Below are 20,476 nucleotides of genomic sequence, written 5' to 3'. Positions count from 1 at the left end.
GGAGGTAACCTTGGAAATGGAGGCCAAGCACAGCAGAGGAATAGAATAGACGGAGCCTGGATCACTGAGGACTTCACGGAGCAGAATTTCATAAGAGTTCTGGAATACTTGCTTCTGAACTTCTCCTTGAGAGAGAAATAAACTTTTATTTTGTTGAAGGCACAGTTATTTTGGATCCTGTTACCAATATGATTCCAACTGATAGACTACTCTGGTTTAAGGCAGCCCTCTTTCATGTTTATCTGCTTTTTTCCTTCAAAGCTCTTAGTGACTAAAATTACTTCATATATTTATTTATACTTTAATTTGTATTTCTATCATCTATCTTACCTCCTCTGAAATATAAATTCTTTGAGGCCATGGATTACTTGATGTTCAGTGCTGTATCCTTATCTCGTGCAAGAATGCCTAGCACATAATAGGTGCTTAATAAATATTTGTGCAGTGAATTGCTGAGTGAATACCTACTAGGTGCCAAGGAGAGAGATAAAAAATTATTAACATATGTTTCCCGAGTCCTTGCCTGAAAAGCGCAGTAGCTAGTGGAAACTGACTCTCTGTTGAAAGTGCTCATCATCCTCACTGAGTTCATCTAACCATGGTTCTCAGCCAGGGGCAATTTTACTCCCCAGGGGGCTTTTGTTGGACATATTTCTGATTGTTACAAGTTAGGGGATACCACTGGTATCTAGTGAGTAGAAGCCTGGAAAGTTGCTAAACATCCTGCAGTACCCAGGACAGCACCCACAACAGATAATTATCTGGCCCCAAATGCTAACAGTGCTAACATTGAGAAAACCTGACCAAGCCAAGGTCAGTGCCAACGACATTTGCCAGAGACGAAGATGTTGGGCTGTGCAAGAGTAGAAGCCATTGAGCGTGGGGGACACATGTCATGTGGTCTCTTTGATCTAATTAGTGAGAGTCTTGAAATTAAGCCCCAAATAGAGGTCTACTGAGTTGTCAGATTCTGTAAAGGTCCCCATTGAGAGGCCAACTTCAATCATTAACCTTCACTTGTCACAGGGCCCACTTTTGAAGAGACTATGCATTTAGAACAGTAAACTTAAGTCCAGGGCTCTAGAAATCAAGTCAGAGAAGTTCTTTGATAGGTATCATCATTAGCGTTAAGAACTCGAAGCTCACTTTGCTGGGTTTCCTCAGAAGGCTGAGAGAGCTCAAGAGGCTCTCCTGATCTTTGCTGTAATAAATCTCTCCTCTATTTCTGTTGGGGGAATGGAGTATATCTACCTTCATGACCCTCCTCCAAAATGTAATTTTCTCTTGCAGGTAAATAAATGAAGGATGAGGGTAGTCTAAGGTATAGGAGATTATGAAGGTGATAGTTCTGGGCCGCTTCATATTTTGCCTTCTTTTTTTAAAGCTTCCTAATTTGTTAGACACTGATGTGCTTGAAATTAAAAGATGCTTACTCCTTGGAAGAAAAGTTATGACCAACCTAGATAGCATATTGAAAAGCAGAGACATTACTTTGCCAACAAATGTCTGTTTAGTCAAGGCTATGGTTTTTCCTGTGGTCATGTATGGATGTGAGAGTTGGACTGTGAAGAAAGCTGAGCGCCGAAGAACTGATGCTTTTGAACTGTGGTGTTGGAGAAGACTCTTGAGAGTCCCTTGGACTGCAAGGAGATCCAACCAGTCCATTCTGAAGGAGATCAGCCCTGGGTGTTCTTTGGAAGGACTGATGCTAAAGCTGAAACTCCAGTAGTTTGGCCACCTCATGCGAAGAGTTGACTCATTGGAAAAGACTCTGATGCTGGGAGGGATTGGGGGCAGGAGAAGGGGACGACCGAGGATGAGATGGCTGGATGGCATCATGGACTCGATGGACGTGAGTTTGAGTGAACTCCAGGAGATGGTGATGGACAGGGAGGCCTGGCGTGCTGCGATTCATGGGGTCGCAAAGAGTCGGACATGACTGAGCGACTGAACTGAACTAAACTGATGTGCTTGGTGACCTTGGCTATTGGCACCTAATCTCTCTGAGTCTTAGTTTTCTCATCAGCAAATTCAAGGGGTTGAATCAGGTTTACTGATACTCCACGCTAAATATACATAATGATTTATCTATCACCTGTTAACCAGATAAATAATGGCAACAAATGCTTGGGTTTGAAGAAATAAATTTGAAAATAAAGGAGAGACTACAGTGATTCCTACCATCAGTATTCTTTCCTCCCACCCGCCCCTATCATTTTCATAAACACAGTATCAGCACTAACCTTTGGGATAGTATTTCCTAAAAATCTGTGTCTTAGAACATAGTTCTCAAGATATGAAAATGGGACTCTACATCAAAAAAATTGGGGAGTGTACTAGACCCCCTTTTTGGAAAGTCACAATAAATCATTTTAACATTTTCTGAACTCAGTATGTCTCACCTACTTGACTAGAGAATTAATTCTTCATTGAATATTTATTAGCATCCTACAGAATTACAGAACTAGTGTTCCATGAAACTCACTTTTGGAGAACCTGACTTGTTATATAATGCCAATACCTTTTGCTCTGTATGTACTTGGAGAGGGAATGATGGAACCTGCTAAAAACTATCTCAAAGAAAATAGACAACGTGCTTTACAACTTCCCCGGGCTTCAGTAGACATATAGGAATTACCCAAACACCTGGTTTCAGGCAACAATAACATGCTTGGACACACTATTAATAAAATCTTCTTATTGGCCTCGGTTTGTTGTTATATAGCTTATGATGCAACAAGAGAAAAGTTTTAAACATATGCTTCTTTGCTGAATTTACTCTGACAATTCAGTTCACTAGGTGACTATTATAGGGATAGCAAATAGATTTTTTTCTCTCATGACAGCTTTGATCGGTGGGTAGTAGCTGCCTAGAGTTCTGTATTAAAAAATAAGAAGAAGCCCTTGAATGGGCTTGGAGAGAATATATGCTATGATTGATTCTTAATGTTTGGTTATAGTACCGTGATTGATTGCTGATGTCTGTTGTGATGTCTACTAGGATGTCTACATCCTAGGAGAAGGCACAGGATGCTTGTTGGGTGTTTCCTCACCAAAAATTTCCTCACCACAAACTACCCACATTGGCTTGGTTGGAGAGTTAAGACTTAATACACTTAAGTGACAACAGGAGTGGTTAAGATAAATCTAGAGGGTCAGAAAAAGAGTTCCTTCAGGTCTTAACGGAGAAGGCAATGGCACCCCACTCCAGTACTCTTGCCTGGAGAATCCCATGGCTGGAAGAGCCTGTTAGGCTGCAGTCCATGGGTTGCTAAGAGTCGGACACAACTGAGCGACTTCACTTTCACTTTTCAGTTCCATGCACTGGAGAAGGAAATGGCAACCCACTCCAGTGTTCTTGCCTGGAGAATCCCAGGGACGGGGGAGCCTGGTGGGCTGCCATCTATGGGGTTGCACAGAGTTGGACACGACTGAAGCGACTTAGAAGCAGCAGCAGCAGCAGCAGCAGGTCTTAAGGTAAAGACAAGTTGCATGCAAGAGTTGATTTGGACCATGGAGATTAGAAAGGTTAGGTCCAGTGAGGAGACCCTGGGAGGTAATTCTCAGCAGAGACTGCAAGTGAGCTGCCAAGGCCCCAGGGATAGCTTGTACCTCTAGAGGTGCCCAGATATAGTGTCAGCATCCCTTAGACAATGCTCAATAAAAATACATTCTTATCCTTTGTCTAGCACAGTTCTGTCCAATAGAAATATAATTTGAGCCACATATATAATTTCAAATTTTCTAGTAGCCACATTTAAAAAGTAGAGAGAGAGTTCTAGTGGTTAGGATTCCACAATTTCACTGCTCAGGGCCGAGGTTTGATCCCTGCTCCCCAGGCAATAAAGAATTTGTGTGCACAAGAGATACAGGTTCTACCTTTGGGTTGGAAAGATTCCCTGGAGAAAGAAATGGCAACCCACTCCAGTATTCTTGCCTGGAAAATCTCATGGACAGAGGAACCTGGTGGGCTACAGTCCATGGAGTCACAAAGAGTCAGAGGCAACTGAGCATGTACACACAGAAGGAACTAAGATCCCACAAGCTGCACAGCACATCCAAAACAAACAAACAGAAAAGTGAAATAAAACCAAAAAAAGAGGTAAAGAGAGATAAGTGAAATTAATTTTAAAGATAAAGTTTATTTAACCCACTATATCCAAACAGCAATCTTATAATCAATGTAAAAATTATTAATGAGATAGTTTACACTCCCTTTTTGGTAATAAGCCTTTGAAAACTGGTGTATATTTTATTTACATCATATATCAAGGGGAATCAGACACATTTTCAAGTGCTCAATAGCCTCGAGTGGCTAATGGCTACCATGCTGGACAATGTCAGTACAAACTACCACTCTTATTCACATGTTCTGTCTTCCAAAATGTCTGAAATTCTATTCTGATACAACTAGTGCTAATAATATTTTTTAATATAAAAATTATTTCTATAAGCAGCACATAAGAAAAATTCCTTAATTCATTACTTTAAGAATAATTTAATTTTTTTTAAGTGAGAGATTGTTACTTTTGCTTCCTGTTAATGTTAGGAAGACAGAATTATTAAGTACAGAACAGTAATAGTTTCTATGTCTTGTTCTTTTTCTATTTTTTTTTTTTTACCATTTTTAGCTTGAGATAAAATACACATAACATAAAATCCACCATTTATGTGTAGAGTTCTGTGGTGTGAACTACATTCACACTGTTGTTCTACCATTACCACCACCAATCTCCAGAAACTTGTCATCCACAGTCAGAAACTGAAACTTTGCACCTTTTAGAGAGTAACTCCCTATTCTCCCCTCCTCCCAGGCCCTGGCAACCACCATTCTACTTTCTGTCCATACGAATTTGATTACTCTAAGTTCCTCATATAAGTAGGATCATACAGTATTTATTTTTTTGTGTCAGTTTATTTCACCTAGTATAATGTCTGCAAACACCTATATTGTAGCATATGTCAGACTTTCTTTCTAAGGGTGAATAATATTCCATTGTATGGATATACCACATTTTATTTATCCATTCATCCATCAGTGGAAACTTGGATTGCTTCTATCTTTGGCTATGTGAGTAATGCTGCTCTGAGCATGTGTTTGGGAAAACCTGTTTGAGTCCCTGCTTTCAATTCTCTGGGGCATGTACCCAGAAGTAGCATGGACGAATCATATGGTCATTTTACTTTTTAATTTTCTAAGGAATTTCCATGCCGTTTTTCACAGTGATTGCACTATTTTACATGCCCACCAGCAACACACAAAGCTTCTATTTTCTCCACATCCTCACCAACACTTGCTGGTTTCTGCTTGCTCATTTATAATGACTGTCTTAAAGGATATAAAGTGGTATCTTATTGTGGTTTTGTTTTGAACTTTCCCAACGATTAGTGATGTTGAGCAACTGTTTATGTGTTTATTGGCCATTTGTACATCTTTGGAGAAATGTCTATTTAAGTCCTTTGCCCATTAAAAAACCATGTATTTACTTATCTATTTTTGGCTGTGCTGGGTCTTCACTGCAGCACGTACTTTTATCTAGTCATGGCGAGCTGGGCTACTCTCTAGTTGCGGTGCATGGGCTCCTCATTGCAGTGGCTTCTCTTGTTGCAGAGCATGGGCTTTAGGGTACATAGGCTTCAGTAGTCATGGTTCTCGGGCTCTGTAGAGCACAGGCTCAATAGTTGTGGCACATGGGCTTAGTTGCACCACGGCCTGTGGGATCTTCCTGGACCAGGAATCAAACCCATGTCTCCTGCATTGGCAGGCAGATTCTTTACCACCGAGCCACCAGGGAAGCCCCCTTTGCCCATTTTTTAATTGACTTGTTTGTGTTGTCATTGAGCTGTAGGAGATTTGTACATATTCTGCATTTTAACTCCATTTCAGATACATGATTCACAAATATTTTCTCCCTTTCACTCTGTTGATAGTGTCCTTTGAGGCACATTATTTTGGTACTTTATGGAATGGTCAGAAAAACATTCCCCCATTATATACCCCTCAATTGGTTTTCAGGTACTGGGTATCTTTGACATCAGATAGCCCAGGATTCAAAACCAGGTTCTGCTATTTCCCAGCTGAGTGGCAGAGGGCAAGTTACTCACTAAGCTTTCTGAGTACAGTTTCCTCCTAGTAAAAATCAGGATTTGATAATATTTATCTCCCAGTGTTTCAGGAATGGTGGCAGTTTGAAATAAATATAATTAAAATTCTCTGTGTGTAATCATTATTATTTTAACAAAATAGTGGAAAAGGTGGTTTCTGAGTTTCAGCTGGGGAGCTCAGGGCCAGACTTGGTCTTTTATTAACTCTCTTCCATCCCTGATATTTGCTAGGAATAAACACTTCCAAAACACTAGATGATAATTTAAGATTAGGCTATTATTTTCCTACAATCCTATTATTTTCATGTTTCTGTTTCCCTTACGAGAGGTGAGGTCATATTAGGCCATCTGCTTCCCCTGCATCCAAAAACCACCTCAAATCATCCTTTTGCTGAGAAGCTTCTTCCGGGCCCCAGCAGGAGGGTACCCTGAGAGGTGGTATGCCTGGGGTATGGTCCAAACACCCAAGCCAAGTTGAGGGACCTTCAAATCATTGTAACACAAAAGAACTTCCAGAATAAGCCTTCATTTGCTCCTTGGCATGGGACGAAGGGATCGTTTCAGTTTCAGTTATGACACATATAGCAGTCCGCTAAAGAGGTCAAAGAGTTCTATTTCAGCAAGAAGCTCTGCAGGGAAATATTTATCCCTCCCTTACTTGGTAGGCTCAACTATTTAACTATGAATTAAATGTGCAATATCTGTTTGCTTTTTGAAAGATGGGTACTCATACAAATTGATACATTAAGTTGATTGTTGGCTAAAGTAAATTATAGGGGGAGCATGGGGACAGGCAACCGCATGTGAATTTAAGCTTCAGCTCTACTATATATTACCTGTGTTACTTTGGGCAAGTCATGTCCACTGAAACCCTCTGCTTCATCATCTGTAAAATGGAAATAAGAAGAGCAACCAACCTCATCTTGAGGATTCCATGGACAATGAATTAGTTATTGTACAGCCTTTGCAGTGGCTTGGAGAGAAGTGAGAGATCAATAAATGTCAGCTATTGTTATTACCAATTGTATCATTTTCATCACCACCATCATCATCAGACTTGGATGACATCCAGGCAGTGATAACAAATACTAAAGGTGCCACTCTTCTTTGTTCTGTGTTAGCTTCCATCTGTATACTTCCTCTTCCAACCCCCACCACACGTTAATATCCTTTCTTTTCAACCCAGTCCTGGTGGGCCCTGACCTTAGCCAAAATGTTTGGAAGGCTGAAGGTTGGTAAGAGATCAGGAAATGACAGGCGAAGCCATGGATTTAAAAATGAGGGAAAACCAAAGTCTATATCGGTAGGAGCTCCTACTTAAGGCCCGAGAGAAAGAAGGATAAGCTATCTCTAGCCAGACATTGCTTGTCAATTAGCATTAGAAGTAAAAAGTTTTGTTCCCTTACAATCCAGTTCTTCCAAAAGGCATATATTAGATACAGGAGGGGCTTCCCAGGTGGTGCAGTGGTAAAGAATCCGCCTGCAATGCAAGAGTTGCAGGAAACTCAGGTTTGATCCCTGGGTTAGGAAGATCCCCTGGAGGAGGAAACAACAAGCCTCTCTCTCCATTCTTGCCTGGGAAATAGCATGGACAAAGTAGACCAGCAGACTATATATAGTTCACGTGGTCACAAAGAGTCAGACATGATTGAGCATGCACATAATGAGGAATGAGGTACAGGAAGGAAATATACACAGGATATATTTAAAATGTTAAAAGGTAACTGTCCAGGGCTTTCCTGGTGGCTCAGTGGTAAAGAATCCGCCTGCCAGTGCAGGAGATAACAGATACCATCCTTGGGCTGGGAAAATCTCACATGTCACAGAGTAGCTAAGCCCGTGCACTACATCTATTGAGCCCAGTGTGTTCTAGAGCCCAGAAACTGCAACTACTGAGCCCACACGCTGCAACTACTGAAGCGCACTCACTCTAGGGCCTGTGTGCTGCAATAGGAAAAGCCACCGCAATGCGAAGCCCGTGCACTGTAGCTAGAGGAAAGCCTGCACAGTTACAAAGACCCAGCAGAGTCAAAAAAAGAAAAAAGATAACTGTCCAAAAAATTGATGGAAATGACTTGCTGGGGATATTTTATTTGCATATCTGCATTTTATTTACATTTGTGCCTGTGTGCGTGTGTGCATGCTAACTGGCTTTAGTCATGTCCAACTTTTTGTGACCCTATGGACTGTAGCCCACCAGGCTCTTCTGTCCATGGAATTTCCCAGGCAAGGATACTGGAGAAGGTTGCCATCTCTTCCTCCAGGGGAATCTTCCCAACTCAGGGATTGAAATTCCTCTGTCTATGAGATTCTCCAGGCAAGAATACCGGAGTGGGTTGCCATGCCCTCCTCCTCCAGGGGATCTTTCTGACCCAAGGATGGAACCTGCCTCTCCTGAAACTCCTGCATTGCAGGCAGATTCTTTACCGCTGAGCGACCTGGGAAGCCCACATATGTGCCTATTATTGTTTAAATTTTAATAAGCAAAGGAGCTGGCTCCTTCAGAATCATCACATAAATTCCTGGGCACCTCAGAGCCAAGCATGCGGGAACCTCACCCTCATGTTTTCCGCACTTTACAAGTCACGAACAGCTTTAGATGGGCATCACTGTCCTCCTGTTTTATTGTTTGGCGTGTGCGCGAGTCACTGGGCAGCTCGTCTTGTGCCCTGATTCATAGAAGCTTGGCTTTGCCTCAAGCTGAGGCAGCTTGAGTGGAGATTTCAAATGTGTCAAGAGGTTTTCCAGCCAAATTCCTTCAGCACCAACTTGAAAACTGGCTACAAAAATAGACCTTACTGAGGGAGCCTGACCTGTGACAAAGCTTTCCTAGCTAGAAGCAGGAATAAGAGGGTTGCTGCTTTTCTTTTTTTAAAAATCTGCTTTAATGTCTTTATGATGTGGATTTGCTTTTAAGGCTGTGTTTTAAAAATCACTCTTGTACTCCTGCCTTCTATTTGAGTATGAGGTCCCTTGATTTTTGGACAAATCAGAGTCAATCCTGCACCAGGTCTGGGGATTATAGGAAACAAAAGAGAGTGCTTTATCTTTTGTTTACTCAGGATATAAATTTTAGTATCTGTCTAGGAAATCTTGAAGATCTGTCTAGGAAAATCCTAGTGCCTCTGTTCAAATTCTTATACCTTATATTTCAGAAATTAAAGGTTCGGGTCAACTTACAGCTTTGGAGTTTCTGGGTGTATTAAAAAAAAAACAAGAAATAGCAAACAGGACACAAAATTTGTGGTACATTTTAAGAGCTTTCTTTTTACAAATGACTGTTTTTAATTCTAGGGGAAGAAACTACAATGCAATAGAATTTACCTATTTGCCAGTGAATAATGTAACCCAATTGTAAAGAGTTACCTCCAGGTCTGTGGCTGGTAAAGGGACACAATTTTTAAAAATCCAGGCTTCTTTCTCTTCACTGTGTTTCTGGGACTCTGCGTATAACCTCACTAGGCAATAGCGTCAAAGGTCTAAATTTGAGGGCTTGACGAATGTGAAGTCGGGACCAAATGTCCCTTCTGTCCCTCTTGCGACAGTCCCCCATGTGTTACCAGCTGGGTGATTTTGGGCAGGCTGCTCAGTTACTCTTGGCATCAGAGATAATTACTGCAGAGCATGGTTTTGGAGAATTCTGTGAAGTAAATTAGTAAATTAGACATTAATAAATGCTCGGTAAATATAAGCTAGAGTTGGTCACCATTATTAGAGCTAAGACTCTGTGCTTTGGCCAAAGAGTATTAAATTAGTCCATGTGGGTCACTGCCACAGTAGAGTATTCTTTCTTTGTTCATTCACTTAACACGTATTTATCAAATGCTTTAATTTTTTTAAATTGTGCTTTCAAATGCTACTTCTGTATTTTAATGAGAAACTAGCACTTAGCAGGGGGAAATCACCTATGATTCCACTTATCCCAGGACATCAATATTAAGTAAATTTAATACATTTTCTTCTGTTTTTTTCTATAAACCTGTCACCTCCATTTTTAAACAGACTTGAGGTCATAGCACATGTTCACATTTGTATCTCATGCTCTTTTAAATTTATTTTTTATTTTTAATTTGATCTTTATTTTACATTAGAGTGTAGTTGATTTACAATGTTGTGTTAGTTTCAGGTGTACAGCAAAGTGGTTCAGCTATACATATATTCAATGTTTTTTCCAGATTATTTTCTCATATGGATTATTACAGAATATTGAATAGAGTTCTCTGTGCTACACAGTAGGTCCTTGTTGATTAGCTATTTTACATATGTGCTGTGCTTAGTCGCTTAGTCATGTCCAACTCTTTGTGACACCATGGACTGTAGCCCACTAGGCTCGTCTGTCCATTGGGTTCTCCAGGCAAGAATACTGGAGGGGGTTGCCATGCCCTTCTCCAGGGGATCTTCCCAATCCAGGGATCGAATCCAGGTCTCCTGCATTGCAAGTGGATTCTTTACTGTCTGAGACACTAGGGAAGCCGAAGAATACTGGAGTGGGTAGCCTATCCCTTCTCCAGGGGATTGTCCCAACCTGGGAATCAAACCAGATCTCCTGCATTGCAGGTGGATTCTTTACCAGCTGAGCTACCAGGGAAGCCCATTTTATATATAGTAGTGTGGATATGTTAATCCCAAACTCCTAGTTTATTCTTCCTCCTCACCTTTAACTTCTGGCGATCATAAGTTTGTCTTCAAAGTCTACAAGTCTGTTTCTGTTTTGTAAATAAGTTCATTTGTATTACTTTTTAAAAGAGTCCACATATAAACAATATCATATGATATTTTCTTTCTCTGTCTGACTTCACTTATCATGATAATCTCTCCATCCATTCATGTTTCTTCAAATGGCATTATTTCATTTGTTTTTATGACTGAGTAGTATTGGACTGCAAGAAGATCCAACCAGTCCATTCTGAAGGACATCAGCCCTGGGATTTCTTTGGAAGGAATGATGCTAAAGCTGAAGCTCCAGTCCTTTGGCCACCTCATGAGAAGAGTTGACTCATTGGAAAAGACTCTGATGCTGGGAGGGATTGGGGGCAGGAGAAGGGGACGACCGAGGATGAGATGGCTGGATGGGCGTGAGTCTGAGTGAACTCCGGGAGTTGGTGATGGACAGGGAGGCCTGGCGCGCTGCGATTCATGGGGTTGCAGAGAGTCGGACACGACTGAGCGACTGAACTGAACTGAACTGAAGCTTTGCATCACATATCTGTACCACTTCTCGTTCTTCCTCTTCTTCTTTTTGGTTCTGCCACTTTATTTATTTTATTTACACATTTATCTATTATTTTTCAACTTCTTTTCCCATTTAGGTTGTTACATAGTTTTGAGGAGAGTTCCCTGTGCTATACAGTAGGTCCTTGTTGGCTATCAATTTTAAATATAGCAGTGTGTACATGTCAACCCCAAATTCCTAATTTATCCTTTCTCGTTTGGTAACCATAAATTTGTTCTCGAAGTCTGTGAGTTTGTTTCTGTTTTGTAGATAAGTTCATTTGTATCCCTCTTTTTTTTTAGATTCCACATATAAGTGGTAGCATATCACTTGTCTATCTCTGGTCTGACTTACTGCACTCAGTATGAAAATCTCTAGGTCCATTCATGCTCCTGCAAACGGCATTGGTTAATTCTTTCTAATGGCTGAGTAATATTCTACTGTATACTCGTACCACATTTTCTTCACCCATGCCTCTGCTGATTGACATTGGGTCACCTTCATGTCTTATTGTAAACAGTGCTGCAGTGAACATTGGGGTGTGTGTGTCTTTTTGAATTATGGTTTTCTCCAGATACATGCCCAGCACTAGGACTGCTGGATCACTAGTTTTAGTTTTTTACAGAAACTCCATACTCTTCTCCATAATGGTTATACCAGCTCACAGGTGGGCAAGCAAGTATAGGTGGTTTCCCTTTTCTCCACACCTTTTCCAGCACACATTGTTTACAGACTTTTTTTGGCTGTGCCGTGGGACATGTGGGACCTCAGTTTCCCTACCATGAATTGATTTGGTGCCTGTTGCAGTAGAAGCATAGATGCTTAATCACTGGACCATCAGGGAAGCCCATGTTTCCTGGCTTTTTGATGATGGCCATTCTGACGGGTATGAGATGATACCTCATTGTAGTTTTGATTTCCATTTCTCTAATTCATGTTCTTTTTAAAACATGTAAACATAATATTTTCCCAATCCCATTAAAATGTTTCATAATTATAACTTCTAATAAACTGCAGAAAATTACGAGTACGAATGGGTTATCTCCTAATGTTCTCTGTTGTTGAACACTGAGATAATACTTCATTTTTTTTTTTTTTTTTGCTTTTTATAAGTAAAACTGAGACCAATACTTTTTAAAATCGGTTTTGGTCCATATCTTTACTTCTATTTCCAGTCATATCCACAACTGGGCATTATTTTTGCTTTGGCTCCATTTCTTCATTCTTTCAGTAGCTATTTCTCCATTCTTCTCCAGTAGCATATTGGGCACCTACCGACCTGGGGAGTTCACCTTTCAGAGTCCTATCTTTTTGCCTTTTCATACTGTTTATGGGGTTCTCAAGGCAAGAATGCTGAAGGGGCTTATCATTCCCTTCTTTGCTGGATCACATTTTGTCAGAACTCTCCACCATGACCGGTCCATCCTGGGTGGCCCTACACGGCATGACTCATAGTTTCATTGACTTAGACAAGGCTGTGGTCCATGTGATCAGTTTGGTTAGTTTTCTGTGACTGTGGTTTTCATTCTGTCTGCCCTCTGATAGATATGGGTAAGAATTATCATTCTTATTTAAACTTAAAAAAAAAGGATTAAAAAATGATATATACTAAAGACTGGCTGGCTGCGCATGTACTTTCATTCATGTACAAAAGTTACTGTACACAAATTAACAACATATATACAAGCCATTACCAGTCAGCATGATAGATGGTAATTTGGGGGATCTCTTCTCACTGACACTGATCTACTTGGTTATTTTAACTTCCTGATAAAGTATCAACATGGTCACCAGCCACCAAACAAAAACTATTTAAATACCCCTTAGTCAATATGTTTGCTAATCTATGAAAGTCTCTGAGAATCTGATTGATACTAAATGAGAGACTGAGAGAAGAAAAGAGGAGGCAAAATGAGTCTTTTCCCCATATATCAAGGGGAAGTTATCTCAGGACTGAAAAGGAGAACTGCAACTTATAACTGAATTTTAAGATTAAATATCCAAATAAAAATGGTGGGGAAAAAATTAACCTGATATTACTACAGTAAAAGCACAAATACTATGTCGCATGTCTTGATTTTTTTAAATCTGGGTAATGAAATATATTTAATAAATCTTCCATTTGAAAAGTTGGCAAGAATTTGTATTTCTCCACTGGCCTCATAGTGAAAAAAAAAAAGCATCTATGCTACCCATAATTAAATAATTAACCACAATCACACCACTCACACAGACATCCTGGAATGTGAAGCCAAGTGGGCCTTAGGAAGCATCACTACAAACAAAACTAGTGAAAGTGATGGAATTTCAGTTGAGCTATTCAAATCCTAAAAGATGATACTGTTAAAGTGCTGCACTCAATATGCCAGCAAATTTGGGAAACTCACCAGTGGCCACAGGACTGGAAAAGGTCAGTTTTCATTTCAATCCCAAAGAAAGGTAATGCCAAAGAATGTTCAAACTACTGCACAACTGCACTCATCTCACATACTAGCAAAGTAATGCTCAAAACTCTTCAAGCTAGGCTTCAATAGTATATGAACTGAGAACTTCCAAATGTTCAAGCTGGATTTAGAAAAGGCAAAAGAATCAGAGATCAAATTGCCATCATCCGTTGGATCATTGAAAAAGCAAGAGAAATCCAGAAAAACATCTACTTCTGCTTTATTGACTATGCCAAAGCCTTTGACTGTGTGGATCACAAGAAACTGTGGGAAATTCTTAAAGAGATCTGTATGCAGCTCAAGAAGCAACAGTTAGAACCGGACATGGAACAATGGACTGGTTCCAAATTGGATAAGGAGTACGTCAGGGCTGTATGTTGTCACCCTGTTTATTTAATGTCTATGCTGAGTACATCATGGGAAATGCTGGGCTGGATGAAGCACAAGCTGGAATCAAGACTGCCAGGAGAAATATCAATAACTTCAGATATGGAAATGACACCACCCTTATGGCAGAAAGCGAAGAGGAACTAAAGAGCCTCTTGATGAAAGTAAAGAGGAGAGTGAAAAAGTTAGCTTAAAACTCAACATTCAAAAAATTAAGATCATAGCATCAGTCCCAAAACATCATGGCAAATAGATGGGGAAACAATGGAAACAGTGAGAGACTTTGTTTTTTGGGGCTCCAAAATCACTGCAGATGGTGATTGCAGCCATGAAATTAAAAGACACTTGCTCCTTGGAAGAAAAGCTATAACAAATCTAGACAGCATATTAAAAAGCAGAGACGTTACTTTGCCCACAAAGGTCCATCTGGTCAAAGCTATGTTTTTTCCAGTAGTCATGTATGGACATGAGAATTGGACAATAAAGAAAGCTGAGCATTGAAGAATTGATTCTTCTGAACTGTGGTGTTGGAGAAGACTCTTGAGAGTTCCTTGGACTGCAAGGAGATCAAACCAGTCAATCTTAAAGTAAATCAACCCTGAGTATTCATTGGAAGGACTGATGCTGAAGCTGAAACTCCAATACTTTGGCCACCTGATGTGGAGAACTGACTCATGAGAAAAGACTCTGATGCTGGGAAAGGTCAACCTTTAAATAGGAGGAGAAGTGGATGACAGAGGATGAGATGGTTGGATGGCATCACTAACTCTATGGATATGAGTTTGAGGAAGCTCCAGGAATTGGTGATGGATAGGGAAGTCTGGCGTGCTGCAGTCCATGGGTTGCATGACTGAAGACATGCAAAGAGTCAGACATGACTGTGAGACTGAACTGAATTTGGTCTATATCTTAGTTGATGTCCATTTCATTCCTTCCACTAACAACTATTTTTTGAGTGTTTATTTACTCTAAGTCAAGTGCTGTGCTGTTGGCTCGGGATGGAGGAGGTAGAGGTGAGACAGGTATGAGCTTGAATCTCACACAGTTTGTACCCTAAGGGTGAGACATAATAAATATGCAAAGAAACCCAATACTTGCAGATGGTGATGGGTGTTACCAAGGAAAGAAATGGGGTGTGTGATAGAGCACACCTGGATAGGGTACTGGCCTGCTTTTTGAGGAGAGAGGTCAGAGAAAACCTCTCGAAAGAATTGAGATGGCCCAAGGGAAACAGGACTAGGGTGAGACAAATGAGGTGCCTAGCTGCCCTGATTTAAGGAGGCATTTACTTGCAGGCTTGTGCCAAGTGCAGGGTTGCATTTGGACAGTCTCAAGAGTGAGTACCTCCTTAAATTCAGCACCAGAGGCACTCCACTCTTTACCTTAGTCCCAACCCTAATGGGAGCAAAGTTACTAAAGGCATTCCAGGCAGAGGCAACATCAAGTACAAAAAAAAATAAAAACCAACTCTGGGACTGGAGAGGCTGAGTGTGTTTCAGGAACAGAAATTGTCTCTGTGTTTGGAGTGGAATTAAAAAGTGCTAATGGAACCAGAGAAGCCGAACCAACAAAAGAAGTGAGAAAAAATTTTGGAAAGTTTTGAACATTGATCATATTTGATGTATATGTATTTTTAAGTATCCAAGTAGTCATCATGGGAAAACGGAGCTTTTAAGTCTTTCTTTCCCAGTGGTTTAGAATTTTTATAACCAACCTATATTGGGAGGTAAGGGTGGAGGGTGGAGTCCCAAATAGCGTTTTCAGTTCTTAGGTGCTCAAAAATGGTGTTTCTCAGTCTTGTGTGCATATTGGAATCCTCTGGGGAAGTCTAAAAAATATTAATACCTGAATCTACATTTAGAGATTCTGATTTTTTTAAACTGGGGTACAGCCTAGGTGAGAGGATTTTACTATGAAGAAGAAATTTAGAACCATTATTAGGATCCTGTTCACGAGTATGAGCAGCCCTGGGATGTTTGCAATGCAGGAGAAGCCAGTTTTTACAGGCTCTTAGTAATGATGAGTCTAGATTTTATCTAGAGAATGGGAAGCCGTTGATGTGTTTTAACCAGGATTGTCACATGATCTGATCTTTATTTGAAGAAAATAACTTTGCAGTGTCACGTATCTTCTTAGGATACAATCCTAGGAGAGGAATCTCCTAGGAGGAAAGGGAATTCATTTTAAGTCTTTGGATACACACTCTTAAATTGCTTTCCAGGAAGTTGCTGCTAAATGACACTCACTCACCTTCTGCGTCCTTACACCTCCTCTGTATCAACACTGTTTTTGAGGGTTAATCATTTCTATGTAAACAGTAGGGGAAAAAATGATAAATAAAAAGCAATTGTTTGAGCAATTGGGCACAACCCCTGCCAGCTACCTCTTTTTTTTTTTTTTCTCATTCTTCACTGGTCATGCATAATCCAAATAGCCACGTGCTTCAGTGAAGTGGAGGATCTGATTTTTAGCTAACATTTTTTGATTGCTTACCAAGTGGCAGGCACTGTGAAAAGCACTTTATATGCAAGATCGCTATTAACCCTCTCAACATCCTGAGGAGGTCAGTGCTAATATTATCATCTATATTTTACAGATGAGAACCTGGGGCACTCAGCCTCGCGCCCCCGCCCCAGCCCGAGCTTTTACACAGAGTTGGAATTTGATCCCAGAGCCCTTCCTTGAATTACTCTGCTGGTGTTCTGTAATTTGAAAAGGTTAGAGGACTCCTGAAAATTTTCTCAGGGTTCTAAGTTACTGATTAGTCTTTTGGAAATCATTTTGGAATTTGAACAACTGACATAATTTGGTCACTGCACCACTGTTGCAATCAACTGTTGAAGGAAATCAACATGATTAATTGGCTACATCAGCCATTTGCTCAGGGGTCAGAGAGGAGGAGAGCGGGAACTCACCTGGAGCACAAAAAGAAAACAATCTGAGAAAAACAGGTACAAGGAATCCTCAAAATTTAGAATTAAGAAAAGGCTTTGGGTGAGGGGGTTTTGTTAGATTGTGAGACAGGCTTGCAGGATGGTGGAGAGAGGGAAGATTGAGCAAACATAGCAATTTTAGCTATTTCTAATAATATTGAATAGATTATCTCTCTGACCCCTACTTCCAGAATTCCTTGAGGACAGGGGCTGAGTAGGGCCCCCTTTACAGCAGTGGGATCCTTCCTCAAGCAAGTATGGGGGAACCCAGGGCAAATTTCCAGATGTGTTTCTTTTCACACAGGTATTTTATTAAAAAAAAAAAAAAAAAACCTTTTTTTAACGCATGTGGGTGACCATACTTAGGTCTGACCTAGTGGGAATTTCTAGGTTGAGTCAAACAGCCCCAGTTCAGAGGAGTTTCTTTTTTCCTGGATGGGTGGAGTGGGGGCGGGGGCGGGGGTTGAGAAAGTGCATTTGAAAATCTAACTTTCCATCCTCTACAACTGGCAGGATCATACCTTTATGAGGGGTTGGTGGGCATAAGGAAGGAGCGGAAAGAGGATGAGTAACATCTCATAATCTCAAATTTGTTTGGTAACCACTTTTAATCACACAAGCAATATATAGACTTTCCTTTTGCAACCTAAAATAGGTTAAGACCCTCTGTGCAGAGAGGGGTAAGATCCATTTGAATAACCTCCCCAGTGTAACTCCTGTTACCTGTCTGATGTGCACCTTGCTGAAATTTTATTGTACATGGCATTCGCATTACGTATCAAATGATTTACTGAAGACTTTTGGAGGACTGTCGCGATGGGGGAGAGAGTGCTTAGGCTGTTCCCCCCCCCCCCCGCCTCCACTCTCCAGTCTTTTTGGCGGGGAAAGTGGGCAAGTGTTACCGTGAGAAGATAGAGCATATTTCACGTTTCAGGGGATCGGGGTTGGTGCTCCTCAGTAATTAGCTTTTCCTACTTTTTTTTTTTTTGCAATGAGAAGAAACGGTCAGGGTGTCAGGACTTTATGGGCACATTTCAGGTAGAGGCAGGGTAGATGGAGATCAACCCGTTTTTAAAAAATTTCCACTTTTTACCGTAGAAGGTGAGGAACGTGGACACATGTGAACTCTCATGGCACGTGTGTGTGTGTGTGTGTGTGTGTGTGTATGCACGCGCGCCCTCTAGCTCCCCACACCCCCTCAAGGGCACCGCAGGTTCTTGACTGGTGGCCGGTTTACACCTGACTGCCCGGCCCTCAGGGGGTCAGATGCTTTCCCGGGCGTAAGTGGGAGGGTGTGCGTGTGGGGGTGGTGGCGGAGATCCCCTCTCCCGTGATCCCCCGCGGCGGGGCTGTACTTCGGCGCGGTCCGCGGAGAGCCGCGACTAGCGCAGGGAGCTGGAGGACAGTCGGCTCGCCGCGCCGGCCCCGCCTTAGGCCCCGCCCTTCTGATCTGACCCCGCCCCTCTGCCCTGGCCCGGCGGGCGCCGGCACCGCCCCTCTCTCCCAGCATGCTGTGCGGCAGCGGCGGCGCGGCGGGCGGAGCCGGGAGGCGGGGAAGCAGTGGCTGTGAGAGCGTGGGGCGCCGTCGCCACCGCCTCCTCCTCGCTGTCCTCCTCCTCCTGGGCCCGGGCGTCGCGGGCCGCGGACGGCCCTGGAAGAGAAGTCGCCTCCCCTTCCTCCGCCTCCCTCGCGCCGCGGCACTCCCGCCTCTTCGTCCTGCGCTGCGGGCTCAGGCGGAACCCGGAACGGCCGTCCGCCTCCCCCGCCCTCCGCCGCCTCCTCCTCCTGCTGCTGCTCGGCTTCCTCCTCAGCCCCGGGCCGGAGCGGAGTGTCGGCGGCGGCCGGTTCGGGCGGCGACTCTCGCTTCTTCGGGCGGCGGCGCTTGGCCATGTCGTGTCGGGGAAGGTAATGAGCCGCAGAGCCCCGGGGTCTCGGCTGAGCAGCGGCGGCGGCGGCACCAAGTACCCGCGGAGCTGGAATGACTGGCAACCCAGGTAGGTGAGCCGGCGCCCAGCCCGCCGCCGCGACCCCGGGCCCCGCCTCGGGCGGGCCGAGGCCTAGGACCGCCGGGGTGGGAGGCGCGGCCTAGGCTCTCCACACACCCCCCCCCCCCCCCCCCCCCACTGAAAACCGGGCGCGGCTTCCTGGGTCCCCTCCCGCCCCGGCCGGGGAAGGAAGGCCGCTGGGAGGCGAGGCCTAAATGCCTCCCCTTTCCCTGCGCTTGAGTTCGGGGGCTGGAGTCGAGAACCCGGTGCTCCGGCAGAAGGCACTGGCCTAGGAATTGGGTTCAGGAGGGTGAAGGAAGGGGGACCAGGTTGTGAGGGTGGGTTGACTTACCACCTTCCCCTCAAGTTGGGCGTTGAGTTCGAGGGATCCTGAGAGTATTGGACCCTTTCTGTTTATCCATTAACTTCCCTGATCCCTCACCCGCTTAGCCCCCACGTGAAAAATTTTTCCTTAACAGCGATCTCTATTGTGACCCCCCCCCCCGGGTTAAATTAAAAAAAAAAAAAAAAAAACCCAACCACTCCCGAGTCTTTACTCTGACAACGGGGTAGTTGTGGAGCGTGAGATGAGATTGTGACTGTGTTAATGGGGACCGACCGACCCTGGTGCTGAAGAGTGAAGTGCAGGGGCAGTTACTTGGGCGAAGAGCAGTTCCTACCTGGACACTTGAGCCGACACTCGTTTAGAGGAGTAGAGAATTTGTTTTGGTTTTAGAAAGGTTTGGGGCCTAGTTGGAAGTGGATATTTGGAAAAGCGACTGTTTTTTATTTTTCTCCTGTTTCTTTTTGGCCTCCCCACGCTTGGTTGCAGGATCTCAGCTGCCCTACTGGGCATCGAACTTGGGCCTGGGCAGTGAAAGCCGGGAATCCTCACCACTAGGCCACCAGGGAACTCCTTAAGGAGCATTGACTTTAAAAAAAAATTAATTTTCATGTCTTTCTGATTAATCATGGGGCAGTTGTACCTTATTTAGGACTGATTTATTCTTACCTCTGTTACTGAATAAGTGGTTGTAATAGACTATTGGAACTTCGCCCAGTGCCTAGAAGAACTCCCTAAACGTATGTAATATTTTAGGGTTAGTTGATTCATTGTGCTCTCATACTTTGACGCACACGTGTATTATGATTACCTAGGAACTCGGCAGATAAATGTTAGACACACACGTTGTTGGGATGACTTTTGCTTCTTAATGGTACCTGTAATTCCAGTAGTGTTTAGAAATTAGTAAGATGTTAGAATGTAACAATTAAGACTTGATAGTAAAATAAAAATAATCTTTTGGCTAATGAGTGGTACATATCTTATTCTGTTTAATATGCCTTTCCAAATCCTGTGTCTGTTGAGAACAGGTGACTTTAAAAGTTAATACTTGAGCCTAGAATTGA

The 20,476-nt window shown here is 42.6% G+C and overlaps 1 protein-coding gene across 2 annotated transcripts in view; it reads left to right on the top strand.

The window, feature by feature from the left end:
- The first annotated feature begins 18,596 nt into the window (after positions 1–18,596).
- Positions 18,597–20,476, top strand: part of SMG1 (SMG1 nonsense mediated mRNA decay associated PI3K related kinase) — a 99,144-nt gene continuing 97,264 nt past the window's right edge. The window contains exon 1 of one of the 2 annotated variants that reach the window (XM_040257017.1): positions 18,597–19,075. Coding sequence is in view for 1 of the 2 variants with exons in the window: in XM_040257008.1 (XP_040112942.1) it covers positions 18,990–19,075 (86 nt within the window). In the remaining variant the exon portion in view is untranslated. The remainder of the gene's footprint in view (positions 19,076–20,476) is intronic. The other variant, XM_040257008.1, reaches the window with a different exon arrangement.

This window comes from Oryx dammah, unplaced genomic scaffold, assembly GCF_014754425.2.
Source record: "Oryx dammah isolate SB20612 unplaced genomic scaffold, SCBI_Odam_1.1 HiC_scaffold_2, whole genome shotgun sequence".
NCBI classification, from domain to species: Eukaryota; Metazoa; Chordata; class Mammalia; order Artiodactyla; family Bovidae; genus Oryx; species Oryx dammah.
This window is presented reverse-complemented; position numbering and strand designations above follow the sequence as displayed.